This window comes from Panthera onca, chromosome B3 (assembly GCF_046562875.1).
Source record: "Panthera onca isolate mPanOnc1 chromosome B3, mPanOnc1 haplotype 2, whole genome shotgun sequence".
Taxonomy (NCBI): Eukaryota; Metazoa; Chordata; class Mammalia; order Carnivora; family Felidae; genus Panthera; species Panthera onca.
Window position 1 is genome coordinate 68,054,397 of NC_138344.1, and position 24,656 is coordinate 68,079,052.

Below are 24,656 nucleotides of genomic sequence, written 5' to 3' on the forward strand. Positions count from 1 at the left end.
AATGCTGTGTTCTAACAACCTTTATTTATAAAAACTTGTAGTGGGCCAAATCTGGCCCATGGGCCATAGCTATGTTTGCTGAACGCTGAACTACAGTATAGGATTCAAATTCCCCATTATGGCAATCAAGGGTCGCTCTGTTCTAAACTTAGTTTACTTGTCCATCTTACATTTTCAGACATGGATCTGGTTTTATACTGTCCTTGGACAAATCACTTAACCCTCTGAGCCTCAATTTCCTCATCTGTAAAAGCAGGGATAATACCACACTTAACACCACTGCTGTGAACAGTGTAGAACGCATTGTATATGATTGCTTATCAAATACCCTTTCCTTCCCCCTCACTCCCTGTCCCAGCCAATCTATTCACTGCTCTTTGCATCATGGCTTTTCTCGCCTTGCAGGTTGCTCTTACTGTTCCCTCGATGACTTTCTTACTCATTTCCATAAGTTCAAATTCTTCCCATTCTGCTCTCAGCTTAAGTGCCAAAGTCATGAAAGCTTCCTTCACCTCTCCTAGCCAGAAGTAATTACTCTTTTCCCAAGTGAAAGAGCACTTTGCGCCTCTCTTCAGGCACTTAAGGACTTTTCATTTTAGGACTGTATAGGTGTCTGATTTCCCTTAAACCACGGGAACCACTTGAGGACAATGATCATGCCTTGTGCATTTCTGGGTCTCCTCCCTATTCCTACATCAAGCGGTCTCCCATGCACAAGGGAGCTGTTAGCAAATACCTAAGTGGCAAATGAATGATTTGATTGGTAGTTCCCCCCTCCCACTTTAATCAAGTCTAAATGTTTAGTAAATACCCAGAGTTGTAGAATAATTAGCTTTTCCATTTATCCCTGGGGTGGGGAGTAAAAACATTTAAAAATCTAGTTCTAGTTACTGATTAGCTGACTGAGTCCTGAATAAGCAAAAAGAAAGGGCATTTAAGGCCACCCAAATGTGCTAAATATTTATACATGTCAACTTATGTACACATTCCAGGATTCCTAAAAGTATCCACACGACATTGCCCAAAAGAAGACTGAGGCTCAGTGAGGTTAATGCAGCTTTTCCTGAGTCTGGAATTTGCTCCTCTCACCTAGGATGTAAGAACTTTCTGCTTTAAAGAGCTAACTCCTAGCCACTTACATGCTCAGTCTCTCCCGTGGCTCTATTGTGCATGGACTTGTTTTTGGTTCTGGCCTAGATGTTGGTTCTATTTTTGTTTGTGGTCTAAATATTTACTCTAGAAAATCACACATAGTTAGTTGCTCATGATTTCTCATAGGCAAATAACTAGACTTGATTTCAAAGTTCCACAGCATCCCCTCCACCCCCAAAAATCTGAAATATAGGGGAAAAAACAAATAAGTTAGAGAACAAAAATGACTATTCTCAGTTCATAAATGCCTCAGTAAATCTATTAAAACCCCTACCTTTTCTTCTTCCTCATTATAATGAATCTCTAAAGAGTTATTGAGGGCCCTGGTAAATTTCAAATGCTGCCAAAGTCTGCTGAAGAAAGGTGCAAATATGAGATGAGGCCAGGACACATGTTTTCTGACATTCCTGCTTAGTCCTTACTTTATAGAAGTGATCTGCAACCTTGGTTTCATATTAGAACTATCTGGGGAGGAAAGTCTGCTTCTGCTTAGAATGTAGAAAAGTGTAACAATATTTTTCCCATCCTTGGATGGATAACCTACAAAATCACACTTTTTTCTTGAACCCTTTGGAGATCTAGTGGTGTTGTGAGTTGCAATACAAAGAATGGCATGCCTTTCTGTTCATAGGCTTGGGTTCCCCACTATTACAAACTCATTTTCTGGAAGAGCTTAAAACTGGGTATACCTGGAGCGCCTGGGTGGCTCAGTCGGTTAAGCGTCCGACTTCGGCTCAGGTCATGATCTCACAGTCCGTGAGTTCGAGCCCCGTGTTGGGCTCTGTGCTAACAGCTCAGAGCCTGGAGCCTGCTTCCGATTCTGTGTCTCACTCTCTCTCTGCCCCTCCCCTGCTCATGCTCTGTCTCTCTCTGTCGCAAAAATAAATAAAAACATTAAAAAAAATTAAAAAAAAAAACTGGGTATACCTTTGGGTCTTCTACAGGCTGATTTATATACCCACAGCTAAACCAAACCAAGTCAGAACCCGCTGACTTCAGGAGACTGAAGGACAATGTCTTTATTCTTTTGACAACCAGGATTTCGGTGGTTCATAGTATACAAAACAGAACACACTGAAATCATCATGAAGTTTACAATACCAGAAGTGCCTTCATTTATGACCATAGGAATTGAACACACCAACCAATCAAGAGCTAAGTGAGAGATCGAGGAGGTGGGGTAGAGTGTTCAGGCTGTTATACACTGATTGTCATTATGGGAAAACCAATACTTTAGAGCAGTGTGTTCAAACTGTCCTCCAAAGAGCCTTAGCATTCAGCAAAGGTGCCTCAGGGAGAGGAGGAAGAGTTAGGGGATCCTCCAGATCCCAACATCTGCAAACCCTGCTTCAGCTAGAAAAGCTTTATCTGTTTTATTTATGTATGTTTTCTTCTGAACAGAAAGAGATCCATTAAAAAAAATTGGAAAACCCCTGTGTATGGACTTCAAGAGACCCTATTGAAGCCTCTGGGGGAAAGAGAAAAAAAAATAAACAGCCTTCCTCTCTGGGAGAATGAGAACCAACACAAGTCTTCTTCCTAAAGAACTATCCAGGAATATCTTGGAGCTGGATAACTGATTAAGAGGACAAGGCCTTTTAAAAGGATGATACATGGGACACCTGGATGGCTTGTTGGTTAAGCATCTGACTTCAGTTCAGATCATGATTTCGTGGTTCACAAGTTCAAGCCCTGCATCGGGCTCTGTGCTGATAGCTCAGAGCCTGGAGCCTGTTTCGAATTCTGTATCTCCCTCTCTCTCTGCCCCTCCCCACCTCCTTCTCTCTCTTTCTCTCTCTCTCTCAATCTCTCTCTCTCTCTCTCTCTCTCTCTCTCAAATAAGCATTAAAAAAAAATTTAAAGGATGATTTTTCTGATAGCCATTGCCACCGGTTTCCAGGTTTGGGGCTCTGATAAAACAGCAAATCTTTAAAAATCAAAACATGGCCAGTTTACCACTCACCTCTGCTTGCTACTTTCTAGTTATGTTCTAAGGTTGTGAGATCAACAGTATCTGGCAAAGACTCACAGGTAAGAACTGTGGAGAAAGATCCAGGTGGGCTAAAATGTGGGAAAAATAAGAGCCCACTGGAGTACCCACTGACTTCTCATAAAGGCAAGAGTTACCTCACATTTCATCATGGTCCTTTTTTTTTTTTTTTATAGTCTTGCTTGGAATTTTGCTTGATCTTCCTGATTTCAGTTCTATTCTACTCTCCAATTTCTACTGGCTTTCTTTGCTTTTAATAAACCCAGAACAAAAATGAAATGGATCCATCTGATTCCATCCTACCTAACACTCCTCTAAGCTTACTTCTGTGACTGCAATTAATGTTTTTTGTTTTGTTCTGTTTTCATCAACTGCTCTTTCCCTTTTCCTTTCTTTATCATTTCAAATAACTGAATTGTAACAAGACTGTCAAGTTGTTCAAAAACAACTTTTGAATAATAAGTATGAGTCTAGGATACACACACACACACACTTCTCAAAAATATATAAACATTAAAAATTCACTACACACACACACACACACACACACAATGGAATATTACTTGGTGATCAAAAGAATGAAATCTTGCCATTTGCAACAACATGGATAGAACTAGAATGTATTATGTTAAGTGAAATAAGTCAGTAAGAGAAAGATAAATATCATGATTTCACTCAAAGGTGGAATTTAAGATACCAAACAGATGAATATAGGGGAGGGGAAGGGAAGGAAAAATAAGATAAAAACAGAGAGAAAGGCAAACCACAAGAGACTCTTAAATACAGAGAAGAAACGGAGGGTTGCTGGAGAGGTGTTGGGTGGTGGATGGGTTAAATCAGTGATGGGCATTAAGGAGGGCACTTGTTGGGATGAGAATTATACACAAGTGATGAATTGCTAAATTCTACTCCTGAAATCAATACTACACTATTTGTTAACTAAGTTGGATTTAATTAAAATTAAAAAAAAATGAGTAAATGGTCTGGAAAATCAAAACTATGGAGATTGCTAGGGGTTGGGGTGGGGGGGAAGGATGAAAAGACCACAGAGGATTTTTAGGGCAGTCAAAATATCTGTATAATATTATTATGATGGATCTATGTCATTATATATTTATCCAAACCCTTAGAAAGTACACCAACAGTGATCCCTAAGGTAAACAATGGACTTTGGGTGATTATAATTGTCTGTATAGGTTCATCAGTCATAACAAATGGACTCTCTGGTGAAGAGTGCTGATAATGGGGGTGGCTATGCCTGGGTAGGGACCAAGGGTATATGGAAAATCTCCGTACCTCTCTCTCTCAATTTTGCTGTAAATCTAAAACTGCGCTCAAAATACAAAGTCTTTTTAAAAATGAAAACAAAAGGGTAAGTGGTCCCCACAAAATATCATCCTGTTTTAAACACCTATTGGTGGATATTTGTTAGAAGTTCTCTTAAATGACAGTGACCAATTCATTTCAGAAAGTGGAAAATATATAATCTAGTGATATTACCAGGGTTAGATTTGTTAATAGTCACTCTCTTTTGTAATGTAGATAATAGGACCAAGGGAGTGACTTCAGGAATACGGAAGGAGTTTTTGCCTGTAGTGCCACTAGCTTCAAAGAGGAATCTCTGTTACCCATCCAGTACTGTGTGACCTAAAACAACAGTCACTGCCTGACCCAGACTACGCATACACCTTCACTGAAGATATTCAAAGTCAATGGTGTCAGAAACACTGGTGGATAGCGGCAAAGAAAAGGGAGGCATTGCAGGGAACACAGTTCTTGAAAGTCATGTTTGGTAAAAGCATGAAATCTGACCAGCTGTAATGTGAACCTGTTTAAGGAAGACTTTAATATCACTCATCACTAAAGACAGAAGGTCAAAATAGTCCAGAGAGGGAACAAGGCAGGCTCTGTGCACCAATGAAAACAGAAATGGTCCTGTAAGTCAGCATGGCATAGGGAATACTCAAGGTCCCTAAAAAGCAGGATTATAAAAGCTGAAGGTACAAACCACTATGTCACTAGACTTATCTGAAAATTTAAGGCCACGTGAACCAGAATCTTTCTAACAAGTATGAGAACTCCATGGAAGAACATGATCAACAAAGGAACAGGAGAAAAACATGCCTTTGTCAATGGCCTAGTTAGTTTCCACCTAGGGCCCTCTGAATGGTGGATAAAGTTCTTGTTGGACAGAGAAGGGAGGTGTTGGCACCTACTGAAGATCACAATTTTAAAATACATAACTTGCCAGTCTGGCTACCCAGTGTGGGTTGGCTTTACCAATCATAGTTAGGAACAGCTTCTTCTATAAGCAAATGATTATATTTTTATGGTCTCCCTTTAAGAGAAAAAGTCAGGGAAAGCGAATAAGAAGCTACAAACATGAAATGCCAACTGGATATTCATTCACTCCTGTGCCATGATCTCCATGCAGCCTTGAACAAAGCAGTGTCAGGCCAAGGAACAAGGAAATGCACAGTCTTTGTGGAGATGTGAAAGTGGTTTTATTGCTTAAGAAAGCTCAATACCACATGATTTCTGGAACTTTGGATGGAGAAGGTTGAGGGAAACATCTTGTTATTTTCCTCATTAGGATTACTTGCATCATAGACAGCATTAACATCACAGAGGTGTTTTTTAATGTTGTGCTTTTAGAAGGACATAGCTATGCCAGGCTAGCCTTCCAGTCAGTGCCCAATAGACTAGGCATTAGAAGTCAGGCTCTGTGCATTCTGTGGAATTTGTGCAGGTCTTTTGATATTCTGATATTCCTCAAGTCTCTAAAAGGTACTGTCCTCATGCTGTTTCTCAACAACCATAAGGGGGCTAATGTCCAGCTTTGGTTCTAAATAAGTAAGTACAATCATGGAGACCAGGCAGGGGCTGTGGGAACCTCCCTCATTTCTATCCACTTTGACGATACTAACTCACTAGGTATTATTGAATTCTTGGTAGAACTATCACGGGCGACAATATTTATGAAAGCCAATGAAATAAGTAAAGTCACTCTTCACTCTTGAAGTAAAACACAAACAATGCAAAGACCAAACTCATTAACTCCTCAACGTAAAGGGAAATTTCTTCCTCACTGCAGCAGCTGATGAAAACATCATTGGCTAGTATATGTTTCCAAAGGGCAAGAAAATAAAACTCAGAGAAGAGAAGCATAGTCAGTATGAAATAATGGGTAACCCTAAAATCATTTATCTCAGGCAGGCCGAAAGGGCTATATATTTGGACAGACACACACTTTTCTAAGCTCATTCTCTCTTTTGGAGTCTGACCATTCACTTGACTACCCCTCCACCCCAGGCTCCCCAGATCAGTCTCCTAGCAGCCATGGTAAGACAAGACCAGCAGGAAAGTAATAACAGGTCTTTGACTTAAAAGATTTAGTTCCTTACACACCAGAATCTAGTCTTAAAGTTATTCTAGGATAAAAGAGCCCATCACTTCTTCCTAAGCTTGACAATTTTCCCTACCTCATTCCCAAGATATTTTTCTATTTACAATGAAGGAAGTCCTCTCAGAGATGGAATTTCACCAGCTACACAATCAGCCACTTCATAGTGTTTGTGGGCTATCACTTGTAGTACCCAAACAGACTTTGACTTCAAATGATTAATTGCAGAACAAAGCCTGCTTCCGTTTCCAGAGCTTCTCCCCCAGGCCACAGGGGAGTGGAAGTGGAGGGGTCCCTGGACTTGCCCTGGAATGCACCAGCAGTTAAAGCCAATCACTCTGCACTTGGTAGACGAAGCACCCCAAGCCGCCTGGCAATGTAGGTGCAGAGTGAAAGGTAACAGCACTGTGTTTCCTCGTTCAGGGAGGGGCATCTGGGAGACAGCTTGCAAACCAAAGCTGGCCCTGTGTAATAAATCTGCAACTTTAATTGCAACACACTGTTAGTCTTTGGAAGACCTTTCCAATCCTGATAATGAAGACATGCATGTGCTTGTAGACACCCCCCCCCCCCCTTTTGGTTTTGGAACCTGTACCACCTACCAAGACTCACCAAAAACTAGAACTGATCAGAGCCTGTTTGCACAGAGGACTGAAATAAAAAGGGGGAGGAATCAGGGGAGACTGTGTGGAGCAGCTAGCCTTTCTGGCGCCCCTCAAATCGTGCTATCCAGGCAGACCCCTATTTCATCTATTCTATGCCCAAGGCAAGAGCTGTCAGGAGTCCCACAGATAAGCAATTTAGATATATTCTAGCTGAATGAAGGAGACTTACTGTGGGTTTCCATTGCTGTCTGCCAAACCAAGGAAATAGAGTGTGGACAGATGCTCTCTAAGGTCCTTATTTGAGCTCCAAAAAGGTTGGAGGCTTGGCACAACCATGAATCCCAAGGATCTTCACTTCCTTGTTTTTTCTAGTTGTTTTTTTTTTTTTTTTTTAAGATAAATTGAAAGTAATATAGTCAAGAACAGAGAAGGTGATTGTTTTACCCCATTAACTAATCTTTCTTGTTCAGAACATGTCTATCTTCTTTAAGAAAGCTATTCAGTGGGGCGCCTGGGTGGCGCAGTCGGTTAAGCGTCCGACTTCAGCCAGGTCACGATCTCGCGGTCCGTGAGTTCGAGCCCCGCGTCAGGCTCTGGGCTGATGGCTCGGAGCCTGGAGCCTGTTTCCGATTCTGTGTCTCCCTCTCTCTCTGCCCCTCCCCCGTTCATGCTCTGTCTCTCTCTGTCCCAAAAATAAATAAAAAATGTTGAAAAAAAATTAAAAAAAAAAAAAAGAAAGCTATTCAGATTTTAGATGCTAGGGCAAAAGCAACCCACATGGGGTATATTTGGGGAATTCTATTACAAAAACCCAAATAAATAAGACATCTCATCTATCAATAGCAGACAGCAAATTCTCTAATCAATTGCAACATGGCAAAGAAAGCACAGAGATCTTTTATTTGTTGAACAAATATTAATTGAGCGCCTACTATGTATAAGGAAATACATAAGGTGCTAGAGAGAAAACAAAGAAGTATATGCCGTTGTCCTTATCTTGTAGGGCTTACTATTTTCTTATGGGAGAAAATGTCTATAACTGAAAGAATGAAAAAGAAATCACTAATGCCAAAATTGAAGGGGCAGTAACCCTCTAGAGGTTTGGAGGAAAATGCTTACAGAGATTGGGGAAAACTTCAGGAAAGAGGCAAAATGTGATCAGTAGATTAAATCCTTCCAGAACGGGGTCTCATAACTTGTACAGCACTTAAGACATAATAGGTATTTTTAAAAGTATGTGTTTTTGCAACTACATGGATGGAACTGGAGGGTATTATGCTAAATGAAATTAGAGAAAGACAAAAATCATACGACTTCACTCATATGAGGACTTTCAGAGACAAAACAGAAGAACATAAGGGAAGGGAAACAAAAATAATATAAAAACAGGGAGGGAGACAAAACAGAAGAGACTCATAAATATGGAGAACAAACTGAGGGTTACTGGAGGGGTTGTGAGAGGGGGGATGGGCTAAATGGGTAAGGGGCATTAAGGAATCTACTCCTGAAATCATTGTTTCACTATATGCTAATTTGGATGTAAATTTTAAAAAATAAAAAATAAAATAAAAGACTAAGTTCATTCAAAAGCCCATACACAAATGTTTATAACAGCTTTGTTTATAATAGTCAAAACCTGGATACAACCCAGTTTTCCTTTAGTGGATGAATGGTTAAAAAACCATGGCATATCCACATTGTGGAATACTACTCAGCAATATAAAAGGAATAAATTATTGATATATACAACCATCTAGATGAATCCCCAGAGAATCATGCTGAGGGAAAATAGAAATATCAAAAGGTTACATGCTGTATGATTCAATTTATATGATTTTTGAAATAAGATTTAGAAATGGAGAAAATATTAGTGGTTGCCAGATTAGAGTATAGTGAGGGTGGGAAGGAACTGGGCATGGCTATGGAGGGTAATATGAGGGATCCTAGTGATGGAAACAGCAGAGAAAGGAACATCGTTCTTAGGTACATAAATGTCAGCATCTTGCTTATGATCTTTGACCATAATTTGGTAAGATGTTATCTTTGAGAGGGAATTGGATAAACAGTACATGGGATAGGTCTGTATTACTTTTTACCCTGAATGTAAGCTAACAATTGTCACAAAATAAAATATTTCATTAAAAACAAAAAATAAAAATAAAAAAATAAAAGTATGTGTTTAAATCAGGCTGATTACATGCTACAAATCTGTATTATGGGAATGCAAAATGCACATACATGAGAGACATGTGGACTGAGTACTAAGAAAAGGAAACACAGAAAAGATGGCACTTGGGCTAGCCCCAGAAATCATGCTGTGTGATTCCTCCAAAATGGGCACTGAACCTCCCAAGTCCAAGCCTTTGCCATGTGATTCCCAGAATGTCCTTACCCCTTTCCTCCCTAAGCGGCTTAATTTCATCTGTTCTGTCAATACCCAGCCCTTTCCTATCTACAATCATGGGATATCAGGGTTGGAATATACCTTCATGATCACCTAAACTTGGTGATCCTAAACTTGTTCCTAAACTTGGCTGAACGTAGTAAAAGTGAATGTAGAACATAGTAAGGGAACAGACCCTCTCTCTCCCACTTCCAAAGCTCACCTGAGATATTTAAGCAAGGGATGGGTGAAGCCAAGGCATTAATTGAGGCAACCACAAAATGTGCTCCTGCTCTGCCCTCTCTGTGGGGAGCTTCCTAAAACTGCAGATTCCTGGGCTCCACCCCTCACACTGGGACTCTGATGCAATAGATCTATTCACTTTTTTACGAAGCTCTCCAGGTGATTTGAAAGACCATCAGATTTAGGAGCAGCTGATCTCCAATATTCTCCTACTAGCTTCTGAATTCTGTCTACAGTTTTCTGCTCGTTGTGGTCCTGTTTATAGCTACGTATCTTCCTAAAGTCCTCCCAACCTCCACGTTTCTTTGGGATCATTTCTTCCCCCAAACTCATAAGTCACACCAGATCTTCAATGTCCACTATCATGTTGCACTATGCTGTGAAGTCCCTTCTATGTCAAAAAACAATTTTTAGGCTCTGTGCTGGAGAATGCACCATAGAATATATACAAGGAATGGGTTCATGTCCTAGAAGTGGGAAAAGACACATAAACTACTCAAATAACAAGCTGGGATGAATTAAGTCCTAAAGGATGTTCAAAACAAAACAAAACAAAACAAAACAAAACAAAACAAACAAAACAAAACGTGGTCAGAGACCAGAGGAAGAGGTAGTTCTTCTACTTAAGGACATGTCAGAAAATTTCTAGAGAAGCTGGTTTTGGAGGTAGTCCTTAATAAATGACTACATTTTGACCAGCAAGAAACCCAGGACAATACAATGTAAAGAAATTACCTAATGAGAACACAAGGCAAGAGTGCAGGTGTGAGAAACAATGAGTCATCGTGGTAGGTACATGTGAGATGAGGCTAGAGGAAATGAGGTTGGAAAGTGAGTTAAGGGCAAGTTGTTGGAGGCCCACGCTCTAATTCGGGAGAGAATATGGAATACTTGAAAGAGCTCTAGTGTCAAATAAGACCTCTATGTTTTATCCTCATTCTGTTGCTTACTAGTGACACTGTGATGCTAGCAGTTCTTTACTCTCTTCTGTGCTTCTGTATGAAATAGCAATACACCTTTTTCCCAGGGCTGTTGTAAGGACACAATGAGTTAATGAATATATACGCCATCCGCGGCCAATTCTCTTCCCTTTGACGTAACTGAAAACCACAGAACACATTTAAAGAAATAGATGTAATCTAACTTCTGTTTTAGAAAGAGAACTAGATACAATATTAAGGGACATTAGAGAGGAAATAGAAAACCTGTAAGTAGACAGAACAGAAGGATGTTACAATAACCCAGGTGAGAGATGAGGTCCTGAAGAGAGCAGTACTACTGTGAAAACAAGGTATAAAAGAATAACCATTGAGGAGGTAGAACCAAGAAGTGAGCAAAAGGTAGGAAAATGAATCTTGTGGAATTAAGGATGATTCCAGCTTTCAGCCTGCCTTTGGCTGCTAGGAAGAGGATACTGATGCAGATGACAGATTGGGTAGCCGAGAAGGGCCAGTCTCAGGTGACATGGGATACGTTCCAATGGGGTCTTACTGAATTACAGACGGAGGTTGGGCATGCTGTGGTAATGTTTAGTGTGCAGTAGGAGATGTGGGTCTAAGACTTGGAACCAAGAGTTTGGTTGTGGGAAGGAAGACCTGGGAGGGGTTTGAGAAAGAGTTGGTAGGGGAAGCTACGAAAATAGTTGGGACTAGCTAGGGAGGAGGTATACAGCAGAAAAGAGGAACACTGACATGTGGACCTTGGGAAAGGTTCACTCTTTTTTTAAAAAAACTTTTTTTTAAAAATATTTATTCTTGAGAGAGAGACAGGGTGTGAGCAGAGCAGGGCAGGGGCAGAGAGAGAGGGAGACACAGAATTGGAAGCAGGCTCCAGGCTCTGAGCTGTCAGCACAGAGCCCGACAGGGGGCTCAAACCCACGAACAGCGAGATCATGACCTGAGCTGAAGTGGGACGCTCAAGCGACTGAGCCACCCAGGCGCCCCAGGAAAGGTTCACTCTTAGGCAACAGAAGAAAAGGAGGAGCTATCGAAGGAGATGGAGGATGAGTGATCACGTTCACAGATTTTTATGCAAAAGTAAAATAAATTTTTCTTGTTTAAGCAGTAGTTATTTTGGCCTTTGCTATGGCAGCTGAGGCTTTATCCTTACTGATGCAGGAAGGAGTGTGTGCCAATGAAAAAAGACAAAAATGAACATAAACTCTTCTTGTGAGAAGCTAGAAGGGAAAGAGATGGAATGACAGTTTCCAGAGGACAAAGGGTCAAAAGAGATGTTCTAGGTTTTTCTCAAAGCAGTGATCCTGAACTTGTTACCATTTTCAAGTCTACCATCTCCTCTCCTTAGTCATGGAATGTTCTGCAGAAGTAGTTTTAAATTTATTGCTTGGGAAATCAGCAGGCTTTATTCTTTGTGATTATAATTCTGTTCATAAGTCAGCTCTTTGGGACACTTACTGTTTATTTGTACAGAACTGTCTTCAAATGTGATTTAGAAAAATTCAAAGGTTTGCTAATTAACTAGGGGGTGATTATTTGTATTATTAAAGGAGTCCTTCAAAATACAAAACTTCTTAGCAGTTAAGTGTACACAAATCATTTGACCATACAACAGAGGACTAGGGAAGAGAAAGTTAACTTGTTTGAAGTCACTGTAATGACCATGGCACTGTAATGACATGACTGTAAAATGCATGTCAGTGAGAGAGCAGAATGAGTAAAAATTTTAGTTTATGGAATTTTTTCCAGGAATAACTTTATCATAGAGAGGAATTTCTGCAATGTCTACACTGTGATCAATGGCTCCTTTGTGGGCTGAGTGATGGTCTGTTTCTAACTCCTGGTCCTAAAGTGACCTGAGCAGGGGGCAGCTGTGAGGACAGCTTTCAGGATAACCCCACAACAGCTCTGAACTCTCTGCTGTCAACGGTATGGCAATTGTGTAATTAGCAATAATAGCTGCGAGTAATATACTTAAAACAGAAACTCTGTTGGTATTTAGCGGAACTAACCATCCATTCCCCCCTAGTGTAAATTATAGCTATACGTGTAATGAAATTTCTTATTTGCATTTTTCATAAAATTCACCAAACTCCTTATTCACTCATTACTTACTGATTATGGTTTTGTTTTGTTTTGTTTTTTAAATGGCACTTTTAAAGTCTGTTTTGGCTCAGGGTGAATTATTTGCCAAGATTTTATATTCCTGGAGTCATGAATCCTCTGAGACTTCTTTATCTTTTGCAAATTCATAGCTTATTTTGTGGGTGGTAGTAGTTTGTAGCCTCTATGTGCGCATGTATGGGGAGTAGTCTTAGGATATCTTAAGTAGTGAAACATTTCATAAGAAGAGGTCCTATATGGGGCTCCTGGGTGGTTCAGTTGGTTAAGCATCCGACTTCGGCTCAGGTCATGATCTCACAGCTCATGAGTTTGAGCCCTGTGTCAGGCTCTGTGCTGACAGCTCAGAGCCTGGGGTCTGCTTTGGATTCTGTGTCTCCCTCTCTGCCCCTCCCCTGCTCATGCTCTGTCTCTGACTCAAAAATAAATAAAAAGATTAAAAAAAAGAAGAAAGGGTCCTATATACCAGAATAATTAAATGGGAAAAAAAAAAACAGAAAATGAGTAAAGCATAGTCAATAAAAGCAAAAAAAATTAGGTTACCTCCTTGTAATTATGCATATGCTTGGATAATCTGTTGATTTAATAAGTGGAAGAATTGTGTGTTCCAAAAATTCATTGCGTGTTTGGATAGCAAGAGGCACAAATATAAAAGTACATGAAAAGGTAAGATGAGACAAAGCTGCCTCTGAGGGTAAAAAATCTTGATGAACTTTAATAAATCATTAAATGCAATGTTAGGTACACATGAGCAGAGGAAAACATTTTTGTGTGCACACTTAAAAAAAGTTGTCTCTAAGACCAATATTACTACTGAGGGGAAGTACTCCGGGCAGGAGGCAAGTTGGCTAAAGACATTTACCAACCGAGAAGGCAATGAAAATTCTCCCTGCTGCACCCCACCCCGCCCGCCCCCCCCCAAATCTCTCCCAAGTTCACAGCCAGACCTTGGCTGGAAATGTCTTCTAATACAGTCTCTAATGAGCTGAAGAGCAAAGGTGGGAGGTATTATCTCAGAAATGAAACACACTGTTTCTCAGAGTAGTAGAAAACTATTTTCTGGATTTATAGAGATTTCTAGCTAGAAGAGATCACAGTGAACATTTAATTCCTGCTTCACAATACATGTATCTAACACATGTGACCACTGTGTGTCCCCCAGGCAATAAGCGACTGGCCCAAGATTACATAGCAAATTACCAGCATAAAAATGTTGATTTTCAAGTCTCTATCTAGAGGTCTTTTTTGTACTACTGAGCAGTGCCTATCAACAGAAGGGGTAAGAGAGGGTCCTGGTACTTTCCACTGCAGCAGTAAGTTCCATCCAGTATTTGGCACAGCATGAGGACGGGTGGGCCACAGACCAAAGGTCTAGGGAGTGAGGCATTCTGGATTTGTGCCTAAACACAGAAGTTGCTCTTCTGCCTAATATTGGCTTAAATGCGAAGGACAATTTAGTGACATTAATATGCCATCACATAGGAGCTTGCTTTTCTACTGATAGAGTTAATCTGCAGGTAAATCACATCGCTGGTGAAATACTATGTCTCCCCTACTCAAACACAGACTTATGTCCTGACACCAACTTAAAGCTATGGTTTAGCATTCACTCACAAGGCACAAAAACACTGGATGTTTTTATATTGTCATTTGTGTGTTTAGAGATTATTCTGGGTTTTATGAGGGGCAGTTGTCACCTTATTATGAAGCTGTATCCATCTCAATCTTGCATCAAGCTCATGTGTATTGATGGAAACCATGCTAAGCAGCACAAGAAGTAAACACTCTATCACCACAGATTGACTACAAATAACCTAAAGTTCTCAACACTTCCACTTCATTTGGAAGTGCATTTATACCTTTGAAAATGCTCCTACTTCCCCTTTATTTTTCCTAATGATTTTTGGGATTTTAATTGGCCTTCAAATATAATTAAAAATCCAATAGGCAAAGGACACCTGGGTGGCTCAGTCGATTAAACATCCGACTTCGGCTCAGGTCTTGATTTCGTGTTTGTGGGTTTGAGCCCCACATCAGGCTCTGTGCAGACAGCTCAAGAGCCTGGAACTTGCTTCGGATTCTGTGTCTCCCTCTCTCTCTGGCCCTCCTCTGCTCACACTCTTTCTCTCAAAAATAAACATTAAAAAAAATCCAATAGGCAAAATTTCTTTTGATAGAATCCCACACTATAGTTTTTTTTTTCCTAATAATTCCAAGCTATCAGGATTTCATTTGGTTTTGAATTTCATTTTCATGTTATATTACTGTATCCTGACATTTAGTGTTGTTGGGACTTCTTGGCAAAGACTAATAAAAAATAATATTGAGAATGATTCAATGGGTGTCAAAACAATCATATTGTTTCTCATGTAATTATAATAGAAGAATTCATGTTAATTTGGTTATTTTAGCCCAATGAATATGTGATTCCAACAGCTTAACAGATAGAGGACAATCAAAAAAAAAAATCCTCACATCACAAAGAAACCCTGGATATTAATCAGTTTGTTTAACGGGATGAACAGTCATATACATAATGCGCTAGCATTTCCTAACAAATAGATTTCTGTAAACAAACCACTTCCAAAAATATTTTATGAGCTGTCATTAGCTTCAGAGATGTTTTTCAAGGTTGGCAACCTTGGTGATCCATCTCACAAAAGCTCGGCTGGAATGAAGAGACCCCTGAAATTGCTAAATGAGGAGACCTGAGAAGGGTCCTGTGAAGTCATGACCCTTTCAAGGGGTTGGTTTACAGAGTGTGAAGTAGGCAATTCACCAGCTGCACCCAGGAAGCCATGCTGGAAATGCTGGTGGCTAGGAGAAAGGGACACTTTGAAGGATGGCTGGAGACCACTGCCCCTTCAGACTCACAATTAGTTTGCTCTAACTTCTGTGATAGGGAAAGTCTCCTTAATTTGGACTATAGTTCAATATCTCAACCCAAGATTATTAAGATAAAAAGCAATTAATTACCCTATCTGGTTTTGGGGGGAGGCATTTTTTTTTTTTTTTTAGGGCTCCGACTATAAGGGCAAATTTACTAAGGATTACGCTTAAAATCTGTGATGGAAGGATCTTAAGCAAAGTGTGTCTATTCAGAACCCACCTCTGGAATGTCTGGCCTTCAGGTGTGGGTGTGGAGAGCTGATGGCCAGCTGATGCCCTGTTAGAAGGATAGGAGCTCAGCTCACACAACAAAACTTGTTCCACAGCAGCTTATTAGCCAAAAAGGCTAAATAAGCAACTGCCGGGTGAGAGCAAGAAGTTGGGTGCCGAGATTTTTAGGGTTCTTTTTCTCCACATTATTATTATCTACTTTCTTAAGAATGTCACAGTTGCTTTGCATCAGTTTATCTAAACAATGGATATATTCATTGTAATTCCCGTGTTTTCAAAGAAGTAATGGTGGAGACATACGCTGATAAACATTTTTAAAGGTCTTTGACTTTTTCAGAAAAAAAGTAGGCTTTTGAAGAAATTCCTTGAGAAAATATTTTTGACTGTGTCAAAAATCTCTAAACCTTGATCCCTTTAAAAATAACTTTTAAAGGTGAAAAATATTAGTGTAGTGTGTGTGTGTGTGTGTGTGTATCATGCATACGTCTTGTCTTTGATTACAAAGTAAAGAACAAAAATTATGGAACTTCAGGTCTCAATGTTTAGTGAGATAAGGATGCTAGAATTACATAAACCATTTCCCTTAATTTGTAGAAGTTTTCTGTCTCCTACTCCACTTTGAAGGACACTCTCATACATCTGTTCTGCAGTAGTACAAGCAAGACCTTTTTGAAGTTTAAATGCATGACACCCTTTGTAGAACAGTGGCAACCTGATCAAAACAGTGATCAAGCAGAAATGCTTTTTTTTTTCCCTCCTGATAAACAGGGCCAAATTTAGTCTCTTTCTAGGCAGAACGAACACACACTCTCTCTTTCTCCCTATATTCAGAGGCGAGGCTTTTCTTCTACCCCCCACTAATAAAATCAGGAGGCTGCAACGAGTTTGAGCGGCGAGCAGTTTGATGTCCTCAGCAGGATACGAGGAGTCAGAAGTGGCGCTGTAAATCCAGAGTGGGGCTTCGACACTGTGTTAAGTGTGGCCCGAGTCTCAGAGATTTCCTTTTGATGCAAGTTCAGTATATTAATGGGAAAAGCATTCACTTTTATTTGTCTGTACTGTCTGCGACAGCAAGGCTGCCTCATTTAGCCTGGGCCAACGTGAAAATACACAGAGAAGCAATCTGTTGCAAATTAGCACAGCCCCCCTTTCATTTACTAGCTAGTAATTGGAAGGGGTTAAGAAAGTGTAACTTATCAGATCATGGGAGCATATCTGCTTGTGTGGACAGCATGCCTCCCCCGGATTTCCCCCATGAGCCCCCAGGCAACAATCTTTCCTCAATCTTGATCTGAAAGAAAATACTGATGTGTGTGAAATGTGCACACTTGGGGAGGTTTGAGACCGCAGTTTCCTAGACTCCTGAGGGGGGTATTGATGACTCCATTAGAACCTTACCTTTCTTTAGATATGGTTTTACTCTCCCGCTTCCAAATGGTCTTGAAGTCACTGCAGAACTCATACCACACCATAAACACGTAGTTGGGTGTGATCTCCTTCTCACCGGACTTTGGCTTCATCCCAAAGTATCCTACTGTTGTTTCAAAACTGCAACAAGTAGGGGGGAAAAACAGAGGACGAGAAACTGTCAAAACCATCAGGGCAAGGACGCTGGGGGCATTTCCCACATATTAATTCTCTAAGACAGAAGCCCAGCCTCATAGTGACTGTGGCTTACCCCAAGCCTCAGAAAATCTATTTGTTCAAACTGATTTTCCATGAAATCCAACCTGATACACCTGGCCACATCTTCTGTTCATGAAAATGAGGATGTAGAATTCCAGGGTCTTCATCTCAGTTCCACATCATTTACCAGCTCCTCGCTTTATGTTTAATGATCATATGGATTATAAAGGTGACATATTGATTCTGCAGCATTAGCGCTGGTTAGGTAGCCCACCGGGAATAATCTGTTGAGTGTTTCATGGAAAATCAAGAGACTATTCTATCCTTATTCTGGCATCTTCTGGCTTCGTAATCTTGGGTCAATCACTCAGCATCAGACTCTCAGTTTTGTCAAGGGTAAAATAAGACTTAAAATAGATGATCTCTGAGAGGATTACATAGTAAAGCTTGATAGGATATAAGAATGCAAACCACCCATGTATAAAAAGAGATAAAACTGAAGGCACAGCAGGGTTTGGATGAAAAACCATCTTTGACCTTAAAAATATGATCTCTAATCCTGTCAGAAAAGGATCCAGGTTTTCCAAAGTTGATTCTCAGGTATCGCTACGAATCTCCTGACCTACCCCATGGAGGCTCATTGCACAGCAGACAGCCGGGGCCTCCCAAGCAGCCCTTCTTGGAGGCGCTAGCTTTGTAGCAATTTATAGCTCGGCACTTGGTCCCCCACTCCCAGCCCCCACCCACCCAAAGCCTCACAAGCTCATTTGCCATGAGCAAGAACACTTAAATAAATGGCCCCCTTTTCTAGGGTGTTGGAAACTAATCAAAGCAGGAATGGCTGGCCAGGTTTACTACTCAGTGCTCTATCATCTGTTCAGACACAGCGTTGTTTTTTTTTTGTTTTTTTTGTTTTTTTTTTTTTTTTGTGGCCATCCTGAACACTGAGCTTCTAATGGAGCTCTATTCAATGGCAATTGTAAAACCCTGAAGCCCCGTCACTATTACAGAGAATACTTTCATCTCGTTCTCAGTTATTGGGCAATATGTATCTCATAAGATTTTATCACATTTCACAGATGAACTGTTAATTGATTCCATGGCTATGATTAGGTGAGACCCAAGCTGGAGCTGCGGCTCCGAGTCCCATAAATTCTTTGTGCTTCTGTAAAGAATAAATCTGTTTTTAATGCAAATTAAAACTACTGGCCAGGGAATTTTGGCTCCCAGTTATTAAAAGACTGGAAGTGCATAAGTGGAGAAAGGCAATAACTGTGGTAATTTCTTAAGGGACTCTCCTATAATTCCAAACATACATATTTTGGAGCAAAACCAGTAATGCAAGAAAGTAGCAATGTCCGCTTTCACACCAGACATGACTCCTAACTCTGTGGCAGTCACAATACTGATAAAACCAAATGCATGCTCTATGGCATATGCTTTTATTTCATTCGAAATGAAAATTATATTGACTGTGGAGAGTTACACAACCCACAGGGACAGGCCATGCGTTTCTTATAGAGCCATGGGACTTTAGAATTGGAAGGGACTTATAGGTCAACTGGTCCGATGTTCTCATTCTAGAGATGAGAAAACCGAGACCTGGAAAGATTGAATGACTTTATTCATTGGCAGAGTGGGGCCTACCATTTGGGTCTCTTGATTCCCAATGAAATGCTTTTTCCATTCTACCCTTCTGTTGTTCATGTTTGTTGACACAGGCATTTAAAAAATAAAAATAGCTTTTTTTTTTCTGTTACCACTTTATTTATTAAAAAAAAATTTTTTTAATGTTTATTCATTTTTTTGAGACACAGAGACAGAGCATGAGAGGGAGAGGGGCAGAGAGAGAAGGAGATGCAGAATCTGAAACAGGCTCTACTCTGAGCTGTCAGCACAGAGCCTGATGCGGGGCTCGATCTCACAAACCGCGAGATGTGACCTGAGCCGAAGTCGGACGCTTAACCCGACTGAGCCACCCAGGCGTCCCTCCTGTTACCACTTTAGACACAGTTGCCCCCGATATTTACTCTCCAGGAGAGCACACTGTCATTTTTTTTCTCTTCCTTATGGTCACCTTCTATGCAGGAACATATTTATTTGTGCATTAACAGGGAAGAGAAAGTCTTCAGAGGAACAAATTCTCTTCCTATCTTCCAGCAGGATATAGTGAAGAGTACAGAAACTCCAGTCCTTGTGCTTCATGGATCGCCCCAGCACCCCTGGCTTTATCTGGAGTCTAGATCGTGAGACCAAGATATTGCAAATACTTGTGCAGTTTCAGAGAGGGCCAGCGTTGCCTGTCGAGTTATCACAGAGCTTCAGAAAAGCCTGTTAGGGTCTTGGGAGCCTCACTTTTCCCAACCTAAACTGGAGCTAACCATGTACCCTCACCGCCTCTCACCCTGGGGATTTGTGAGGCTTTGTTTGCTAACCCTCAAAGGGGATGAAAACTAAAGGAAATACTGACTTACAGCATTTCCACCCCACTGTGTATTTCAGAAACTAAGAAATCAAGTGAACTTCTTCCGAGGAACCAAAGCAAACAAAGTCCCAGGGGATGGCCTGGCTTTGGCACTCTGCAACTTTGACAGAGATGAAGTTGCTCTGAGGCTGTACCTTACTGGACTTCAGTGTTATCCATTTGTTCAAGGGAAAGCTAAAGGTTAGCTTATAAACCTACAACTATGTTATAAGGTCTAGGTCATTGTCCTCCTGAAAACTGTTTCTATTTAGCAACTAGGGGAATTTTCTCCAGTGGACAAAGGGGCAATCATGCTTTCTGAAATTTCTATCTGTCAGCAGGTAACTCTAAAATAGCTTTCAATTTTTAAAACACTGATTTCTAATCATATGTTATGTTTTATAAAACTTTTTTTTTTTACCTCACCCTGTTCCCTCTTTTTCTCTCTGCTATGATCCCTTATCTGAGGTCTATCTTTTTAATTCGACTAAATATTTTTAGAGTGCAGACAACGATTGTATCAAAGGGCCCATAGCAAAGTGAACTGTTTTATGATGCCAGAGCGGAACACATCCACTTATTGTTTTCTATGCGTGCCTTTAGAAACTGCTTAGGAAAAGCAAATATTCCTTAGCCTCAGAGTAAATTGTTTCTCTTGAGGATAAGACATAAGAATTTACTAAATCTCACACGAATATTGCAACACTGACCACCAACCTCCTTAAACAGTGCGACCAAACAACTGTGGTTTCTACATTAAAGATGGGATCTAACATATTTCATGTATGACATGAAAGCTACGCTACCTTCACCACAAAGTCACGGAAAACGCTGACAACCAGAATTTATGACCCCCCTCAGCATAGCTAATGCACAGCAGCAGCTTCGGCCCCTCTAAGGTGGGCCCCCTTTTCCTTCAAGCAAGAATCTTGAAGAAATATTATAAATTTGACATCCACCCCGGAAACCAAATTTCTGTTTGGCCTGACACCAATGTGCCCTTGTTGACAGTCTCTTCTGAATATGTGGACTATTTTCTGTAACACAGACATTCGTTTTACACACAGAGGAAGGGAAGACTTAATACAGGGAAGAGGCCAACCAAGAGGCACAAAAATCTAGGCAACCGCTGCAGGCTGAGCCTTGCAAGAGTCTGGCTGTTGGCTCTTACGTGAGTGAACCAAGAGGTCCTGATCCAGAATGGCTACCCTGATCTTTGTTGATAAGGAAAATGGAGACCTAGGCACCTGTGTGGCTCCCAAGGATGGGCAGAAGCTGCAGTCTAGGCCTCCAGTCAAAACTTTAAATTTTTTTTTAATGTTTATTTATTTTTGACAGAGAGAGAGAGAGAGAGAGCGCGCGAGCGAGCGCGCGCACATGAGCATGGGAGAGGCAGAGAGAGAGGGAGACAGAATCCGAAGCAGGCTCCAGGCTCTAAGCTGTCAGCACAGAGCCCAACGCGGGCTCAAACTCAGACCACGAGATCATGACCTGAGCCGAAGTTGGACACTCAATGGACTGAGCCGCCCAGGCACCCCTCCAGTCAAAACTTTAGATGGGAGATCTCAGGTTTCAATACCAGGTGTAGGCAAAATGTCTGATGCTCATGCAGCCTTACCTAAAGCTACCAGAAAGGCTTTGAGAACTGTCAAGAGAGCTACAGAAAATTCAGTAAAGAATAACGAACCTCTCAAACAGAAGCAGCCAAACTTCTCTGCCAAAAAGGTAACTGAGAAGACTGTCAAAGCAAAAAACACTGTTCCAGCCTTGGATGACACCTATCCTGAAATAGAAAAATTCTTTCCCTTCAATCCTTTAGATTTTGAGAGTTCTGACCTGCCTGAAGAGCACCAGATTGCATACCTCCTCTTGAATGGAGTGCCTCTCATGATCCTTGATGAGGAGAGGGAACTTGAAAAGCTGTTACACCTGGGTCCCCCCCTTCACCTCTAAAGATGCCCTCTCAACCATGGGAGTCTAATCTGTTGCAGTCCCAAGCATTCTGTCGACCCTGGATATTGAATTGCCACCTGTTTGCTATGACTTAGATATTTAAATTTCTTAGCACTTAATAGTTTGTCTGTTTTGTATTAATAAAGCAATTCTTTAATAAAAAAAAAAAGAGGCACAAAAATCTAAAGACATAATCATGCGATTATTCTGGTTTTCACAGATGATCATGCTTGGATGATAACTGTGACTCAAGAACATGTCTGCACTTAGAAAAATTTAGGATTTGCCTTAATTTCACTTTCATCTGTAGTTTAATTTTTTTTTTAAATTTTTTGTTTATTTATTCTTGAGAGAGAGAGTGAGCATAAGTGGGTGGGCAGAGCGAGAGAGGGACACAGAATCTGAAGCAGGCTCCAGGCTCTGAGTTGTTAGCACAGAGCCCAATGTGGGGCTTGAACTCACGAGCCATGAGATCATGACCTGAGCAGAAGTCAGACGCTTAACCGACTGGGTCACCCAGGCTCCCCCATCTGTATTTTAATTTTATTGGCAATTGAAGGTAGAACAAGATGTTGGTGCTGGTCAAAGCAGAGCAGACTGACCGTCTGTAGGATTTCAGAACTCTTGAAAATTGTGGCTAGACAAGAGGAAATAGTTCATTTCTAGAGTTTGTATATTTGCATTTAATGCACTGCTCTTCTCACACATTTATAAAGTTGGTCTTCCTTATAGGTTGTTTCCTAACCTACCCCTCATTTAATTTTCTAGTCCTTTTAGAACTGGCACCAGCAAAATGTATCTCAATTCTCTCTGCTGAATATGAGAATGCTTCAGTATGTTCCCACTCACCCTTTTAAGAGGGAGACATACCCAAGCTGACTAACCTGGTCAAATGACAAAAACTCTGATCGAGGACCAGAGCCAATGCTTATTGGGTGAACTGGATGGTTCCATTCTGCTGTCTATTAAGAGAGAGAAGCGCAAAGAAGAGGCCTTCAGTGGGCAAGGGGTTGAACAGAAGACCTCAGAGATCTCTTCCAATTTCTGGGGCACTTTTCATATGTACAGGTCAGTCCCTCCTCCCCACTTGCCCCTTGTTTCCAGTATCGCCTCAGATCTAAGGAAAGACATAAGTCTCTTAGGTGTTTGGTTTAGTTTAGTTGTAATGCCACAAAGGATCACACTGTTCCTAACTTCCATAAAGTGGTTCAGGAGCAGAGAAATGAAGGAGAGGCAGACAGTGTCACGACGTGTATGACACATGTCAACCAATCACTTCTGAACGGTTCTGTGCTCTTTGAGGAGAAATATTCCCAAGTCCTGTCATAGTGCTTTCCCTCCAGCTCCTGACAGAATCTTATTGCTCATGGATGCATAGCCTCAACAAATGGGGCCAAAAGAACGGCCAGTCAGACATTATGCTAAGTAAAATAAGCATGCCATAAAATGAAAAATACTGTATTGATTTCATTTATATGAGGTATCTAGAGTGGTCAAAGTCTCAGAGACAGGAAGTAGAATAACGGTTGCCAGGAGCTGGGGTGGGGGAGGAGAGTGCACAGTTATGGTTTGATGGGTACAAAGTTCCATATGGAGATAGTAAGTTCTGGAGATAGATGAGTGATGGTCACACAGCAGTAAGAATGCACTTAATAATAACAATGATAAAAAGGAACAGCTAGGGGTGCCTGGGTGGCTCGGGTAGTTAAGTGTCCAACTCTTGATCTCGACACAGGTCATTATCTCACAGTTTTGTTCATGAGTTTGAATCCTGCCTGGGGCTCTGTGCTGAGTGCGGAGTCTGCTTGTGATTCTCTCTCTCCCTCTCTCCTTGCCCCTCCCCTGCTTGTGTTCTCTCAAAATCAATAAGTAAACTTAAAAAAAAAAAAAAAAATGGAACAGCTAGCCACAGAAAGGACTAAGGCCAAGTCAGAGCCACTTACCTTTTCTGTGCATTCTCCAAATGACTTTCTTCCATTTTATGCTCTTTTTTGGCTGCAAGAAAGAAATAATTATTATTAAAACAGCATTTTCTTCCATCATATCTTTTGTGTAATCTTTTCTTTTTAATGTTTATTTATTTTTGAGAGAGAGAGGAGAGAAGGAAGGAAGGAAGGAAGGAAGGAAGGAAGGAAGGAAGGAAAGAAAGAAAGAAAGAAAGAAAGAAAGAAAGAAAGAAAGAAAGAAAGAGTATGACAGGGGGAGGGGCATAGATAGACACAGAATCTGAAGCAGGCTACAGGGCTCAAACTCACGAACTGTGAGATCATGACCTGAGACCTGAGCCAAAGTCAGACACTCAGGCAACTGAGCCACCCAGGCATCCCATGTTTTGCATAATCTTCTAACTTTAATTACCACGTTATCAAAATAATTCTGAACTCAGCGGTTGGCGGCCCATACCACATGTCCTGGAGATAGCTCCCAATTGGCTATATCTCCCACCCCCACTTTCGTGAGAACAACTACAGCCAATGGTGGCCATATAATTTACTATTCTCACTAGGACACGTCTGAGACTGAAAGAAGGCGATAACTAATAATTACACCTTGACGAAAACATAAATTGCAACAATCCTGGCCAGATTGGTACATGTAGTCACCCTAGCTACAGCTGGCCTCTTTGTGAGCTTTGCCATG

General features: G+C 40.9%; 2 protein-coding genes across 9 annotated transcripts in view; one reads left to right on the forward strand and one right to left on the reverse strand.

The window, feature by feature from the left end:
- Window positions 1–24,656, reverse strand: part of FMN1 (formin 1) — a 425,066-nt gene that overhangs the window by 19,722 nt on the left and 380,688 nt on the right. For all 8 annotated transcript variants that reach the window (XM_078448455.2, XM_078448453.2, XM_078448448.2 and 5 more), the window contains 2 exons: window positions 23,960–24,011; window positions 17,372–17,521 (listed from right to left, as the gene is read on the reverse strand). In XM_078448455.2, coding sequence (XP_078304581.2) covers window positions 17,372–17,521; window positions 23,960–24,011 — 202 coding nt within the window. The remainder of the gene's footprint in view (window positions 1–17,371; window positions 17,522–23,959; window positions 24,012–24,656) is intronic.
- LOC132669311 (securin-like) lies at window positions 21,228–22,099 on the forward strand. The gene is made up of 2 exons (XM_078447706.2): window positions 21,228–21,340; window positions 21,587–22,099. The coding sequence occupies exons 1-2, from the start codon at window positions 21,264–21,266 to the stop codon at window positions 22,014–22,016; spliced, it is 507 nt and encodes a 168-aa protein (XP_078303832.2). The 5' UTR covers window positions 21,228–21,263; the 3' UTR covers window positions 22,017–22,099.

What these genes read in the sequence shown, in the direction of transcription:
- LOC132669311 (XM_078447706.2), top strand. Translation starts at nt 21,264, where the DNA reads ATGGCTACCCTGATCTTTGTTGATAAGGAAAATGGAGACCTAGGCACC. An exon ending in CCCAAGGATGGGCAGAAGCT is followed by an intron (nt 21,341 to 21,586) that starts GCAGTCTAGGCC and finishes CAATGGACTGAG; the next exon opens with CCGCCCAGGCACCCCTCCAG.